The 15,800-nt window shown below is 33.8% G+C and overlaps 2 protein-coding genes and 1 long non-coding RNA gene across 3 annotated transcripts; all 3 read right to left on the bottom strand.

The window, feature by feature from the left end:
* Positions 1 to 692: 692 nt before the first annotated feature.
* Positions 693 to 3,649, bottom strand: LOC118037054 (probable LRR receptor-like serine/threonine-protein kinase At1g29720; the record flags this gene model as incomplete). The annotated part of the gene is made up of 9 exons (XM_035042938.2): positions 693 to 1,178; positions 1,272 to 1,422; positions 1,518 to 1,761; positions 1,877 to 2,087; positions 2,182 to 2,300; positions 2,450 to 2,578; positions 2,662 to 2,682; positions 3,001 to 3,193; positions 3,272 to 3,649. Coding segments are annotated over 9 exons (1,860 nt in total), but the record flags the coding sequence as incomplete, so codon positions are not given.
* A 169-nt stretch (positions 3,650 to 3,818) lies between these two features.
* LOC118037053 (uncharacterized) lies at positions 3,819 to 5,511 on the bottom strand. The gene is made up of 3 exons (XR_004685527.2): positions 5,446 to 5,511; positions 5,037 to 5,129; positions 3,819 to 4,166 (listed from the first exon to the last, which is right to left on the bottom strand). It is a non-coding gene; the product is annotated as an uncharacterized lncRNA (long non-coding RNA).
* A 5,649-nt stretch (positions 5,512 to 11,160) lies between these two features.
* On the bottom strand, positions 11,161 to 15,498 carry LOC118037049 (uncharacterized). Its single transcript, XM_035042935.2, has 10 exons — positions 15,349 to 15,498; positions 14,234 to 14,390; positions 13,900 to 13,971; positions 12,701 to 12,772; positions 12,545 to 12,616; positions 12,342 to 12,413; positions 12,179 to 12,247; positions 12,016 to 12,090; positions 11,844 to 11,915; positions 11,161 to 11,560 (listed from the first exon to the last, which is right to left on the bottom strand). Exons 1-10 carry the CDS (start codon positions 15,473 to 15,475, stop codon positions 11,485 to 11,487), a joined length of 864 nt encoding a protein of 287 aa, XP_034898826.1. The 5' UTR covers positions 15,476 to 15,498; the 3' UTR covers positions 11,161 to 11,484.
* Between the last annotated feature and the right edge of the window lie 302 nt (positions 15,499 to 15,800).

The raw sequence follows: 15,800 nt of genomic DNA, 5'->3' as shown, positions 1-15,800 counted from the left end.
TTTTATTTTAAAAGTATTTTTAAATTAATTTTACTTGATATGAATTAATATATATATTTTGAATAAATTTTTAATACCTATATAATATAGTATTTGTTCATAATTTGCCCCCTCATTTAAAAAACTCTAGCTCCGCTACTGAATGTAAAAATGGATAAGAAATCACCATTCGTGGAGTGTGGGTTAATGGCTGGCTACGGCAGGTTTTGGTGAGAGGAAGTGACTGTGGGTGGCTGGGTTGTGGTAGAGGAATGGAGGCAAGATGATGGTGCATGCCGGTGGAGAGGGCTGTGTTTGTGAGGAAGGGCTGATTCGGCAAGAAGGGGGCTGGAATTTTTGGGTATGATTCTGGTTAAATGCTGGACATAATTTATGCCTTGTGTCTTGTGTATTTCCATCTGGCCCCCAAGCTTTATACCAGTTCTCTATTTATAATTCAAGAGTTTGTAGTCATATCAAATTCAAGAATCTCATACAAAAACAAGCTGATTCCTTCTTTAAATTTAAAGTTTATTAAAAATATTCATAATATCCATCCCCATAAATTGGGAGTAATAATCAGTGGCCACGAATAGTGTCTGGGGCTTTGAATTCTCACAACCACGGAGATAGCTTCCATAGACCGTTTACATATATAGAATTATAAATTCATAAGCGTACCAAGATGGATGGTTAGCAACAAGACGTTGTGTAGACGTCTAAATATTGATCCTCACCATCATCATTATATGATTACAAACGAAGCTCCAAGCATGTCTTTGGCTTTATTCAATTAAAGACGAGGTTTCACTGATGTTTAAATTTATGGACTCGGGATTGATGGGGTAGAGATCATGGGCAGATGTAGAGGAATTTCCAATCCACGATTTATCAGATCGAGGAAAGAGGTCTTGTGTGCTGTTTAAACTCTGGTCCATGACCTGCTGATAGTGGCCTTTGAGATGTTTGGAGTGTAAATCATCACCATAAATGCTAGGATCTGAGATCATCTCCTGGATGCTGGTCTGTCCTTCAAGCATGCTCACCACTTCTGACATTGCAGGCCTTAGAGATGGAGATGCATTGGAGCATAAGAGAGCCAATTTGATCATCCTCTCAGCCTCTTCCTTGTTGAATTCAGACTGCAGCTTTGGGTCCACTATCTCCATTAAATTTCCCTTTTTTTGAAGTACATGGGCCTGTGAAAGCAAAAAGTAAAGTATTTGCAGAGAGGAGTAGTGCCTAATGCATCATGGATTCAAGATACCAACAAGAACAGACTTGTAACTTACCCAGTCAAGAAGACATACGAATTCTTTTGTTGTCCTGTAGCTCGAATTGCTTCTTCCACTGACAATTTCTAAAGCAACAACTCCAAAACTATAAACATCTGCTTTGTCTGTTAAATAACCCCACAGCGCATATTCTGGAGCCATATATCCTCTGAAATCAGAACCATGCCAGATTAGTGACTCTAACGGAGTATATTGCGATCACTGAATAAAGGAAGCTGCAAATTAAGTCTGATTTAAACTTACATGGTTCCAGCAACACGAGTGCTGATGTGAGTGTTCTCCTCTTCATTGAGCTTAGCTAGTCCAAAGTCTGATATCTTGGCACTTAGATCTTTGTCCAGTAATACATTTGTACCTTTGATGTCTCTGTGAACAATCCTGATTGCAGATTCTTCATGGAGAAATGCTAAACCTCTGGCTATTCCAACACATATCTTATATCTTGTTGGCCAATCCAGCATCAGAAAACTTGTTTCTGAACCTGTAGCTAATCCAGTAAAGGAGGTTCACTAAATAAAATGACTTCAACTTTGCTAGTCGATGTTATTATTGAAAAAAGAAGAAGATTTTACTGGAAAGTAATCAGATGCCATTATGGTTACCAAAAAGTGCTTTGGCGAGGGAGTTGTTTTCCATGTATTCGTACACCAGAAGCAACTGATCTCCTTCAATACAGCATCCATAAAGCTTTACAAGATTGGGATGCTGTAAACCAGATATCATGCCTATTTCATTCACAAATTCTCGGTTTCCTTGCCTGGATTTAGGAGATAGCTGCTTAACAGCAATGAGAGTTCCATCTGACAATTTACCCTGCATTGAATTTATCGTAGACAATTTGCATGATCAAACAAAGGGTCCCATGATCAACTGGGATAATATGCAAGAGAATATTAGAGTGACAGACCTTGTATACGGAGCCAAATCCACCTTCTCCAATTTTGTCAGCAGAATCAAAATTGTTAGTGGCAGCTCTCAGCTGCCTCAAAGTGAAGGAACCCGTTTTCAGATCTAGCCCCTTGAGATCTGCACATAATTGTTGGTGACACAAGGGAAATGCTTCAACATCATCAATGCGCGGATGTGTTATATTCTAGATGTTTGCGTGTGTAAAAGCTGCTAATTAACTAATTAAGGAAAAGGCTTATGCACGCAGATGATTGATTTCAATGTACCTCGTTCTCTCATGAACTTGTCTCTAAAATAGAATTTCCAACAAATGACACCCATTACCAAGAAAACAAGGAGTAAGGCTGAAGTGACAACTCCAACCACGATAGGTATTTTACTTGCTTCTCCAGGTTCTGAAATTAAACAAAGTTACACGTACAAACACAGAAAGCCAATGGGACAATAAATCACTGTAGGGCAGCAGTTTACTTCTCACCTGGACAATAAGTTCTCTGGCCTGAAAACAACAAACCATAAAGTGCTTCTTAGATAGTATAATGAACTGAGTAGAAGCTTACATACAGTTATGATGAAAATCAAAGCCAGGTTCATAAGGAAGAATTTGTTTGTTAATTATGTAACCGGTGGGGGAAATGACCAAGTCTAAGTCTAAGGGGTGATGAGATATGAATTCTTAAGTACTTGATCAACAAAGCTATGATATCATTGCTCGGTTTTCATTTTAACTTAATTGATAAAGGTCATTGTATATGAATGAAATCGCAAAGTCAGTGAATTTCAAATGAAATGCTGGGAATATATATATAAAACATGCCTGAGCATACAGTTATTGCAGAAATAAGAGGACCGTAATTTCCTCTTTTTGGAATGCAAGTAGTCCCTTTTCCATTCCAGTATAAACGGATCTCCAAGGTAGTGTCTGTCACACTGGCATTGAATACTATAGAAGCTTTGTTAGATCCATTGGCAGCCTTCTGAATATTAAAATCTGGTTTCTCTAGTTTCCCCTGCAAAACAAATCCCAAGTTAAAAGGATCTTTTGGAAAGAAAGAAAAAATCTTTTTGGATAATTTAATCTCAATTACCTGAATATAAATGTCAAAATAGCGTTTTCCAACTCTTTTGTACAATTCGTCATCTGTGAATTGTATCTCAGCAAAGTCGAGTTTAACAGTGTACATCCCATTTTCTAGACAATATCCATAATAAGTGAGAGAGATGGCAGCTCTGCGTGCTGTAGAAAACAACGGTTCATTCCAGTAGTTTGAATGAAGTATATATCCGGGGCCTTCATCATTATCATCCATAAAATCTCCTGTGTTGCTGAATCCCCAGTTTGATCCTTGATTGTAATACATCATAGCAGCATTATTTTCACTGTTTCCGTCACCTTTATACAAGATACTCCCACTGGTTATATCCGGTCCACCACAGTTTACATGGAATGAACGATAACCTGCAATACGTCAAATTAGTACAGATGCAAATATTCCCTTTGTAGGGGCGTGTAAGTGTTGAGATTTTTGGATCCGTTTGCTCTACAACAAGAGCTATTACTCTACTATATAGCTTGAAATCGATTAGTCATTGGCTAATACTTTTCCAAGTGCTTGTCACAACAGTGTTCAACTCGAGTCGGTGAAAACGTGTGGTGCCCAAGTTCTGCTTGAGGCCATGTTTTGGTTACAGATAAATCCTTACTTGTCCAACAAAACTGAGAATGAATACATCCTTAATAGATCTGTGTGCAGAATAGAACGTATAATTTAGGCAAAAAAATCTACGTTGAAATTAGTACTCGAGCTCAAATAAATACACAGACACTGATATTATAGTAGATCACTGATTTCGGTATTCTGATAAATTTGAAACAGATTTGCTTTGATTTTAAAGAACTTCGTTACTTCTTATTTAAGGAGGGAAAAGAATATCATACTTTTGGGGCACTTATGTATGCCTGAGCATGGAAGAAGTCCGCTTCTGTAAGACATGGAAATTATAGTTAGAATTTCAAATGGTTCTGCAAACTGCAATATAAGAATCAGATATCGAAACCATGCTGTTCATTATAGTAAGAATTAGCATTATTTCACCCCCCAAAAAAAAAAATCATATTATTGAAGTAAAATATTCATTTTATGTTTGCTCATTGAGAAAATCGGTGCATTGCTGTTCCCTCTTCATGAGTGTTTGTGCTTATATCTTGGGGTAAATGAATAATAAAGCATGTCACATTCTTATGTTCTTCATTCATTCATTCAGCATTAATCAACAACGTATATAATTGATGATTTCTATTGATATTAAAAGCTACAAGGACATGGCCTGGTATATCTGATCCTAGGATACCAAGTTTGTGCTGAGAAAGAAAATCCTGCTTAGGGTTTAAAGATATAAGTATAAATTGCAGATTTAACTCCAAAGATATTCAGTTAAAATCCTGCTTAGCATCTGATATATAATGTATTTTCCCCCCCTCAAAACTATATATGAACATGACATGGTTTACATGATTAGCAAAGATGTTTTTAGTCTACGGGGGTGAGTTTTTATAAGGGATATTTACCTGCCTGTAAGCATTTAAGAAATCCGTTTAAAATATCCCAAAAGGGAATTTTGAAATTTTATCCTGCAAGAGCTCCATTTCCAAATTAAGGTTATCCATAGGGACCTCATTTCATCATAGATTTCTGCTAAGCATAAATACACCTCTTTTACATTGTATCAGTTGTGGTTCTTTTTCCTTTGAACATGATTATTGACTTGGTATGACAACTACCAAATTGGATCTCCAAAAACATGAAATACCAAAAATATCGCTCTCTCCAGAGTGTATAAGAGGAGCCTTACAAGTTATTCTTGATGAGTGAACTCCTGTACGTGTTTATACCCCTGGCATCTCGACAGCTTGGCAGCCATGAAAAGTTATTGTAGGAAACATCACTGCAAGAAGCCAAGGGAATCATAAATATCAACCTCAACAAAATTAAAAATAAGTGGAACAAATGAAATGGTAAGCAAGATTAAAAAAAAACCACATATTTTCAGAAACTAGGCTTTCGTTGAGGCGCTACCGGGATAGATAAAAATGCCTATGGCATGAATATAAATGTAGCCTTAGATTATCAAGATTCACTCAGAAGACCACTTTAAAAATATTAATGGTTGATCAATCATCAGCAGTTATATCTTTACAAGAGAGCAGAGAAGTTGAACAGAATATCCAAACTGAAAGAACTGAAACATTTGAGAAACATACATATTTTTGTCTGTTTTGAGAAATGAGTCTGGGACACTTCCATTCAGCTTGTTTCCACTCAAAAACCTGGTTTTCAAAAGCCAGATAGATTCTTTCAGCATAATTCACTCCTCCATCCATGCTCAGATTTCAAATATTCAAATTTAAATACTTACATCAATTTACGTGTTTTTGCATTTCGAGGAATTTCTCCTTCCAACTTGTTGAAAGTTAAATCCCTGCAAAAGATTACAGTAAAAGATTTTCCAGCTTTAGTTTTCAGAATATCCCTTGCACCTTTGTAAGTAGTTTTGCAATAGACAAGCTGCAGCTTCAGCCAAATGCAAATACCTGCATTATTTTTACTTGCGTTTCATTTGGTTCATGGTTAAGCACAAATCAAGTTAAATGTCAAGGATGTAAAAGTGTGTAGAATGTTAAGAAGAAAGTTTAGAAATAAGATTCTAAATGTTGAAAGTAAATTGATCTATGAAAATTAGTTGAACCGGTCGACCAGTTGGGAACAAGTCAACCAGTTGAGACTGAGTAACCGGTTTAGTCAATAGAATACAATTCCTGTTCAGATTAAGATTTTCTTATATAAGCTTAATTCCTTGATTGTTTAAGACTTTATGTCTATATAAAAGATTTGTAATTTAGCATTATTATAAGTACAAAAAAAGAGAAACTAACTAAGGGAGCTTAAAAAGAAACACTTAACAAAAGTATTCCTTCCTCTCAATCTTCTTCTTGTTATTGAGTTGTTGGCCTTGCATTATTATGTTGATTTTATACCACACCTATTTTACTTACAACAAGTGGTATTAAAGCTTAATTAGGTTTGATTATTAGACATGATTAATTCAAACTTCTCACTTTAATGTCTTAGGTTGACAAGAGACAACTACGAAACTTGTGTATTCAAGTACAAGCTTGGCTATGTTCCCAAGATGTATGGGAGACATTGAAAAAAGATTTGAGAAGCCTATAGATGGAGCAACATTGACTTCAGCCTAAATGGAGGCCATGTAAAAGACACAAAGCAAAAATTAACAAGAACTCATAATCACCCACCAATGTCTGGATGATGCCACTTTTAAGATACTGGCTAATGAAACCACCACCAAGCATGCATGAAAATTTTTGCAAGAATCAAATCAAGGAGTTGATAATGTGAGAAAGGTACATTTACAAAAGCTACATGGTAACTTTGAAAAGTTATATATGCTTGAATCGGAGAATATTTTAGAATACTTTGCAAGAGTATTAGTCATATACAATCAAATGAAGAGATATGGAGAGAAGATATAAGAGACATGTATGGTAGAGGAGATCCTATACTTGCTACAAAAAAAGTTTCATTATATGGTTATCGCGATAGAAGAATCACAAAATATGGATGTTCTCTCAATACAAGGTCTCATGGGAAAATTACAAGTCCATGAGGAAAGAGTCAATGAGATTCAAAAGGATGTGGGTTCATAAACACTTTTTTCAAAGCAAGATTGTTCTAGATATTTCCATGGGGGTAGAGGACATGGACAAAGCAAAGGAAGATAAGTAAGAGGTGGATTTGGAAAAGAAGGCTGAGGTAGCCTTAACAGGTCAATTGGTCAACTGCATGAACCAATCCGATCAATCAATTACACTGACAATGACAATCCAAGATCCAAGTTTGACAAATCAAAAGTTAAATACTATAATTGTTAAAAGGCAAGGTCATTATGCTAGAGATTGCAAGAGTCCAACCAAGAGGGTTGAGGAGAATGCAAATCTTATAATAGAAGAAGAGACGGAAGCCACTCTACTATAAATGCATAATGAGAGATGCAAGAAAAAAAGAACAGGTGGTATCTAGAAAATGGAGCTAGCAACCACATGTGTGAAGACAAAAACAAGTTCATAGAGCTTGATGAAGTAATTACAGACAATGTCACCTTTACGGATCATTCAAAAGTTGTCATCAAAGGAAAATGTATGATTTTGATTAAATTGAAAGATGGAAGTTATCAATTTATTGGTGATGTGTATCATATACCAATAATGAAAAACAACATATTAAGCTTATGCTAATTGTTGGAGAAGGGGTATGAGATTAAGATGAAAGATCATATTTTGACATTACTTGACACTAAATGAGCTATGATTGCAAAGGTAGCTTGAAAAAAAAAAATTCTTGCTAAACATAGAGAAAGATATGCCTAAATGCCTAAATACACATGTGAAGGATGAAACTTAGCTTTGGCATATGAGACTTGGCATGTAAACTTTGTTAGCTTAAAGATGATGGCACAAAAGAAGATGTTGAAGGATTTACCATCCATTATACATCCAAATTAGTTGTGTGAAGAATGTTTGGTGGGCAAATAATTTCGTAAGAGTTTTTTGAAAAAGTCTACATCAAGAGCAAGTCAACCCTTACAAGAAATACATGACGATGTTTGTGGTCTTATCAAACCATGTTTGTTTGGCAAACATCTATGTTTTCTACTTTTTATTGATGATTATAGTAGAAAAACTTGAGTATACTTCTTAAAAGAAAAGTTTAATGTGTTGTTTTAAGAAGTTTAAGGCATGAGTTGAAAAAAAAATAGTTATTCTATAAAATCATTTAGGATGGATAAGGGGTGAATTTTGTTCTAATAATTTTAAAGAGTTTTATGAAGATCATGGTATAAAGAGACTCATAATGATGACTAGATCCCCACAATAAAATAGCATGGTAGAGAGAACAAATAAAAGCGTCCTCAATATGGCAAGAAGCATGCTTAAAACTAAGAAGATGCCCAAGAGTTTTAGGCCAAAGTTGTAGATTATGCTATCTTCTTTTCAAATAGTTGTCATACTAAAGGCTAGAATTTCATAACTCTATAAGAAGCATGAAGTGGAGGAAAACCAAGGGTTTCTCACTTTGAAAGTTTTTGGGAGCATTGATTATGTGCATGTAGATGATCAAGTAAGAACAAAGCTAGATGAAAAGATCAAAAAGATGATGTTTGTAAGTTATGATCAAAAGTCCAAAGGATACAAGCTTTACAACCCTAATGAAGAAAATATGGTGATTAGTAGAGATGTTTAATTTAATAAAGAATTAACATGAGATTGGAAGATAAGTGATTGTAAGAAATGTGACTTCTTATTGATTCTTTATGAATAGGTGGAAAGATATGAAGATCATTAAGAACATATAGTCACACCTCTATAAATACTAATGAGCTCAACTTCTTCTTCTTCTAATGGAAACTCAAATAGTGGCACTCTACCAAGTCCACCAAGAAAGATGAGAAGCCTTCATGATTTATATGAGGTAACTAATTGTCACCATGCTACATTTAATCCTATAGTGTTTGAAGAAGCAATAAAGGATACAAAATGGAGAATTACTATGGATGAGGAGATTGCTTTAATTGAGAAGAATGACACATGTAGATTGGTTCCTAAACCAAATAGAAAAAAAAAAACCAATAGGTGTCAAATGAATCTACAAGGAAAAGAAGAATATTAAAGGAAACATGGAGAGTTACAAGGCAAGGTTAGTAGCAAAAGGCTATAGTCAAAAGCATGAGATTAAGTATGATGAGGTATTTGCGCTCGTTACTAGATTGGAGACCATTCACTTAATCATTGTCTTTGATGCCTAACATAAATGGAGAATCTATCAAATAGATGTCAAATTAGCCTTAATGGTTTTCTTGAGAAGAAGGCCTACATTAAGCAATCTATGAGTTATAAAGTAAAGAGACATCAAAACAAGATTTTAAAGTTGAACAAAGTATTGTATGGATTGAACCAAATTCCAAGGGCTTGGTATAGCCGTCTTGATGGCTATTTCTTAGAAAATAGATTTGTTAAATGCCTCAATGAATATGCTATCTATATAAAGATCAAAGAGAGTGGTGATACTCTTATTGTATGTTTGTATGTGGATGACTTAATTTTTATAGGAAATAATCCAATGATGACGGATATTGGTCTCATGTCTTACTACTTAGGGATTAAGTTCAAACAAGGAGAAGATGGAATCTTTGTAAATCAAGAAAAGTTTATAGGAGAGGTTTTTAATAAGTTCAAGATGGAGGATTGTGCAAAAGTGAATACTCCAATTGAGTGTGGAGTAAAGATGTCAAAGAATGATGAAGAGGGGACAATAAACTCTACAACATTCAAAAACCTAGTTGGGAGTTTAAGATATTAGACATGCACTCATCTAAATATTCTTTTTGGAGTAGGACTTGTAGGAAGGTTTATGAAGACAATTACTATAACACACTTCAAAACTTTGAAGTGAATTCGTCGGTATATCAAAGGTATTGTTGATTTTGGCTTATTCTATGATTATTCTAATAGCTTTGAACTTGGGGGTTATAGTGATAGTGATTAAGCTGGAGATATAGAAAGAGCACTATGAGTTTTTTTTTCTACATGGGAGATACAATATTGACATGGAGTTCAAAGAAGCAATCTATAGTCACTTTGTCAACATGTTAAGATAAATATGTAGCTACTACATCACATGTTTGTCATTCCACATGGCTAAATATATTATTGAAGGAATTGTGAGTGCTACAAAAGAAACCTACTGAAATTTATGTGGGTAACTCATTAGTCATTGCATTAGCAAAGAATCCAATATTTCATGATAAAAGTAAGCATATTGACACATGATTTCATTACCTACAAGATTGCATTGCAAACAAGGAAGTTGAAGTCAAGTATGTGAAGATACAAGATTAAGTTGCAGATATATTTATAAAGCCACTCAAATATGATGTTTTTATCAAGATGAGAGATGTATTGGGAGTTATGAAGAAATCAAGTTTAAGAGGGGATATTGAAAGTAAACTGATTTCTGGAAATTAGTTGAACCGGTTGACCGGTTAGGAACAGGTCGATCAATTGCAATAAAGTGACTAGTTGGATCAAATGAATCTTTCAATCAGTTCAGTCAGTAAAATACATTTCTTGTTCAAATTAGAATTTCCTTTCATTAGTTTAATTTCTTGATTGTTTAGGATTTTATGCATATAAAAAGATTTGTAATTCAACATTATTATAAGTACAAAAGAGAGAGAATAACTGAAGGAGCTTAAAGAGAAACACTTACCAAAAGTATTTCTTCCTTTCAATCTTTTTTTTTTTTTTTTTTTGATTTTTTGACTTTGCATTATTGTGTTGATCTTATATCACACCTATTTTGCTTCCAACACTAAACCACCATTTTTTTTTCAAAATCTTTGTAATACAAGAAGATAAAATTGTTCAGCAATTTCTTTCAATTTAATTCGATAGGAGTGACAGAGTGGCTGAACTTGAGGAGATGGTAGTCCCAGATCAAAAGAAAAGGAAAAGAAAAAGAAAAGAAAAGAATTTGATGAAATGGGAGGGCGATAATTAAGTGAATTCCCTTAAGGTCACTTGTAGCACTTTAGCCGATGCATGCAACCAGGGTTGGATTGAAATAGGTCCTGATTCTAATTAATCTCCAGTAGGCTGAGTAACCTGATCAATGAAATGCAACAGACCGCCTTTGAGAATTTTGATGGTGGTTTCTTGAAGAAACAGAATGGGATTTAAGAGGTGCAAAGGGAATCGGGATTGTGCTTCTACAAACTATATATTTATGTACGAGTGTTGGTCTGAGAAACATGTTTCATGAATTAAGCCCTTTTCAGTGTAGTAAATAAAAAATGATCACAGGACTGTTGGTCATGGTGGCTGGCTATAGTCCAGGAGCATTTGGTTAGGATAGAGAGTATAGTCATACGGAGCTCTGTCAAACTTCCTGCTATGAGAATTAATGCCATATGTCTCGTAGTAGATGGTTAGTGTATTAGAATTTCAAACCCATCAGTAACATATCCTGACGAATAGATTTCTGCTTGTTTCTTACCTTTGAGCAAGTTATGAGAGGATTCCCGTAGTAATTTTGCTTCCCATACAGTACATGGAGATCATAACCCGGTAGTGAGGCAAATTTTGCAGTGTTATTAAAATATATTCATGTTTTTAACTTCTATCACATTACAGCACATATAAGGTGATGAGTGAAGGTGTTAAGACTTACAGCGTTGTCAGAGAAGCCATTGTCCACACATCTGTTGGGATCACTCCAGTTAAATTGATGTTTCGCAAAACCCTTCAAAGAAATTAAAGATAGGCTTAATTAGTTCTCTATAGAAAATGTTAATTCTCAAGTTTATTTTAGACATTTAACGGACAGTTGACGAACAATCTTTTCACTTTTGGGGGGATGTTGGTTAAATTAAACTCCGGTCCAGACATATCAGTGATCCTCCTGCAGTACATTGAAAAGAAAAGAATGTGTTATTGTTCCCTTTATTCTTTCTGTCTTCTTCAAAGAGGAAACACCAAAATTATTGTATTTATTGCTGTGCCTCTCAGGAAGTAGCTTGACTCACAAATCTGTCAGCTTCTCTAAAGAAAGAATGGCATTAGGTATGGGCCCTTGTAGTCCACTTGCGTATAATTCACTTCGTAATTAGTCCAAAGAGGAAAAACAAAATATCAGAATATTGTGCAACATGTAGCAGAGAAATGAAATGAAAATCTCATGCAGATAGAGATCCTCACAGTCTATCAAGATAACTCCAGTACTTCCCAATGAAATCAGGTATTCTGCCACTAAGATTATTATCACTTGCACGACTGCACATTGCAAAACCGAATTAAGGAAACCAGATGCTATTGCATTATCAAAAACTGTGTTTAAAGAAGAAAGGAATTGATTGCTTACAAATTAGTCAAGTTTAGCTTAGCGAGAGTCTTTGGCAAGGTTCCCTCCAACTGATTGGAGGAAAGTATCCTGCAACCATTAATTCATGGCACAGCATCAAAGATCGCAACTAAAATGTCTAGCTTGCGTTGGTTTAATAATGATGAGCAGTTAAACGCCTTACAGGTCTGTTAAGTTGACAAGATCACCAAGCTGAGAAGGAATAGTACCAGAAAACTGATTTGCTTCAAGGGACCTTCATGTATTTGTTTTTTATTAATTGACAAAAATGAAATTAGTAAGCTAGCATTGTCAAAAACAGAAACAGAAAACAAAACAAATGATAAATCGGCAGAACATATATATATTTATGACTTCAATACATACAAGTAAGTCAGGCTACGAAAACTTCCCAAGTACCCAGGAATATTTCCTGACAAGCGATTGGATGTAAGTGAGCTGCATGCATAAAATGTTATCTAGTTATGGTGAATTCTGCCTTGAGTATGAACTGGTAAGCAAAGATGAGGTGAATGAACTTACAGGTTTGTCAAATGTTTCATTGAAGCCCATTCCTCAGGAATATTGCCAGAAATGTAGTTGCGAGTTAGGTCACTGTAACAGATAATTTAGCATGAATACTTGAGAATTTAACTTATTCTGTTAAAGAGTCTTCTCAACCCAGTAGGTTAAGTTGTTAGGTAAGGTTTCAGTATATGATTTATATTATTCTCTAACATATTTTCTTAAATGAAAACCTTTTGGATTTGAAACTTGCATAGATTAATATTACCTTACGCTTAATTTTTTTCAAAAAAATAGAGACGGTAAGATTCAAACTCGTGACTGATTGGTCATTAAGGTTTTGATATCATATCAAAGAACCATTCCAACTCAATAGTTCAAGCAGTTAGGTAATGTTATATATGATATAATTTATATTATATATTCTCTAACATGTTCAACTTTATAAAACGTCCAGTAGACATTTCTTTGGAGTATAAACCTTTGTCGAAAATAAAGTTTCTTCTACAACATAATTTGAATTAGACGATACTTTAGTTTCTGTTAAGGTTGCGTCTATGATGCAAATCGTGCATGTTAGATTTTGAATGCACATATTATTACCAAATACTTCATATATAGGTGCATTCAATACCTTTAAGCAGTTGAAGTATGCAGATTAGTGAATGCTCATGCAGAAAATATTCTCAAGACGTTCACCCTAGGAATTATACTAACGAGTATAATTTTTTATTTAATTATTAAATTAAGTTAAAATTTTACTAATAAATTTTTACTGGATCAAACCTAAGCATTATTGTTCTAGATTTACTATATTTTTCTAGTTAATTTAAAATTGTTTAACCTATTTAATGTATATCTCTTTAATTATTTTCCTTGGTATCCAAATAGCTTTAAGAGATGTAATATTGATTTTTGATTATTAAGATTACTGGAAAGAAATCATTCAATAATAATAAAAATGAATTAAGGTTTATGTGTGATCACAACTTTAAAAAATTATATATTTTTTTATTCTCATTTGTTAGGTTTAATTAGCTGCGCCAAATAAGCTTCTTCTTCTTTTTAGTATTAAGCTATTTCCATTCCACAATTTATAAATTAGTTGTTAAGAGTTACTTTGAGATTCTACAATAAAAAATATCCCATTTATAAATATGCTACTTTGATAATACACATAGAAACACAAATAAAATATATCCTGAAAAGATTCTTACAGATATTTGAGATACGTGAGGTTGACCATTTCAGACGGGAGCTTGCCTTGAAAATTGAGCGTTTTGAGAGATCTGTTATGGAAAAAAACATCATGAGTGCATAAACAAATGTTTAGATGATTGAAAAATAAACTAAGAAATTTACTTGTGCTAATTTACATCCAATTCCAAAACACAACTTTAAGATTAGAGATATTTTCAGATAATTAATTTAAACATAGGAGCAATGTATCCAATCTATTTAAAAATGGGTTAACAACAAGTATAATATAACAAAACATTTTAACAAGAAGTATTCAAATAAATATAGAAGACAAAAAAAAAAAAATCTTACAATGACGTGATATGACAATAACTATCATTATTGAGGTTGAGGGTGCAATTGCATACGCTGGTGCTATTGGCTTCTGAATCTTGGGTGCAAGCATCGCTCAACTCCAAGGGTTGCCCACCCTGTGTCAGTGTCTTGTCAATTTGTTTTAACGCCGTCACTAGTTTAAGGATCATGCATCCACGGAAAATTTTATCAGGCTATCAAAATTGTAAAAGGTATGGCCATATTGTGTGTATTTACACAGGCTATCAAATGATATACCAGAGACAAATAACTAGTTTTCCTTCTTGTTATTGTATCGACCATGTGATAACATTTATAGAATTGAAGAAAATTACAATAATCATGAAATAACAAAAATCATACAGAAGTGAAAAACAAAACTCCTTATTATACCCAAGATCCGCGAAGTTACTATACATTAAAAAAACAATAGTTAGGGAATTTTAAAAATTAGAGGACAAAATACTAAAAAGGAAACTCAAAAAAATAAAAATAACTTGAATTAAATAATAATATTAATATTATTCATATATTGAAAAATCATGACCCATTTTCTTATATTCTTTTTCTCTAAGTCTTTTTTTTAGTTCTTGATTTAAATATCTTTTAAAAATAACAATTAAGGGCATTTTTTTGGTATAAAAAAGGTTTTATTAATTAGATATTCAAACTTCTTTTCATACTCTTTGTAGTTCCAAATATCTCGAGAATTATTGTAATTTGTAGAAAAAAGAAATCTGACACACATTAAATAATGTATGCATCTTTAATATCATCCCCACATGAGCTACTTCCCGTTGGATGCACAGCTGAGAGTGAATGTACGGATTCGGGCCCTTTTGTTTCAGAATTTCCTTTTATGTTCTTACCCCATTAGTTATTTTTCTATAGCTGCAGTGTAAAGTGAAGAAATGATTCTCCAATAAAGTAATTAATGAACTATAAATTTATATTAATGAATTTCTTAGTCTTAAAGTATGAGGTTGTAGTTGTAAGCAAATCTGTGGATATGTGACTTAGCACACCAATGGAATGGAAAGTGGTGGAAATTAATTAGCTCAGATTATTACAACACTCCATTATTGCAATAAAAACAAAGCTTACTCTCTTACCTTCGTCTGGATGTAACTGATATGGTATAGCTGAACTGAAAGTAGCAGAGCTGAAAAGAGTGATCACGACCCCCATAACTCGGCAAAACTGAAGAAGTCCATGCGGAGGCTGAAGCGTCGTGAACATGTTGGGTGCAGGAGTAGGGAAGAAGATTGAATAAGTTTTCATTTTATGAGGAACGTACTTGATTTATAGCCACTTGATTTGATTCCTTTTCGTTTCTATCACTCCAAAGCGACAAGGGTTGATTACAAGTTACCAACTGGTAAGTATCGCAACAGGTAATTAATTATAGGTTGGACAAGTTTAAGCTGGTCATCTCTCCAGCCATTAATTTCTCCCCTTCTCTTTTCCTTCATCAGCCTAAATTATTGAAAAAATTAACTACACGGTAATACTAATAAATATCTAGGATATATTTAAGATATTTATATTAAATATTTTATAATTA

Source organism: Populus alba, chromosome 11, assembly GCF_005239225.2.
Source record: "Populus alba chromosome 11, ASM523922v2, whole genome shotgun sequence".
NCBI classification, from domain to species: Eukaryota; Viridiplantae; Streptophyta; class Magnoliopsida; order Malpighiales; family Salicaceae; genus Populus; species Populus alba.
This window is presented reverse-complemented; position numbering and strand designations above follow the sequence as displayed.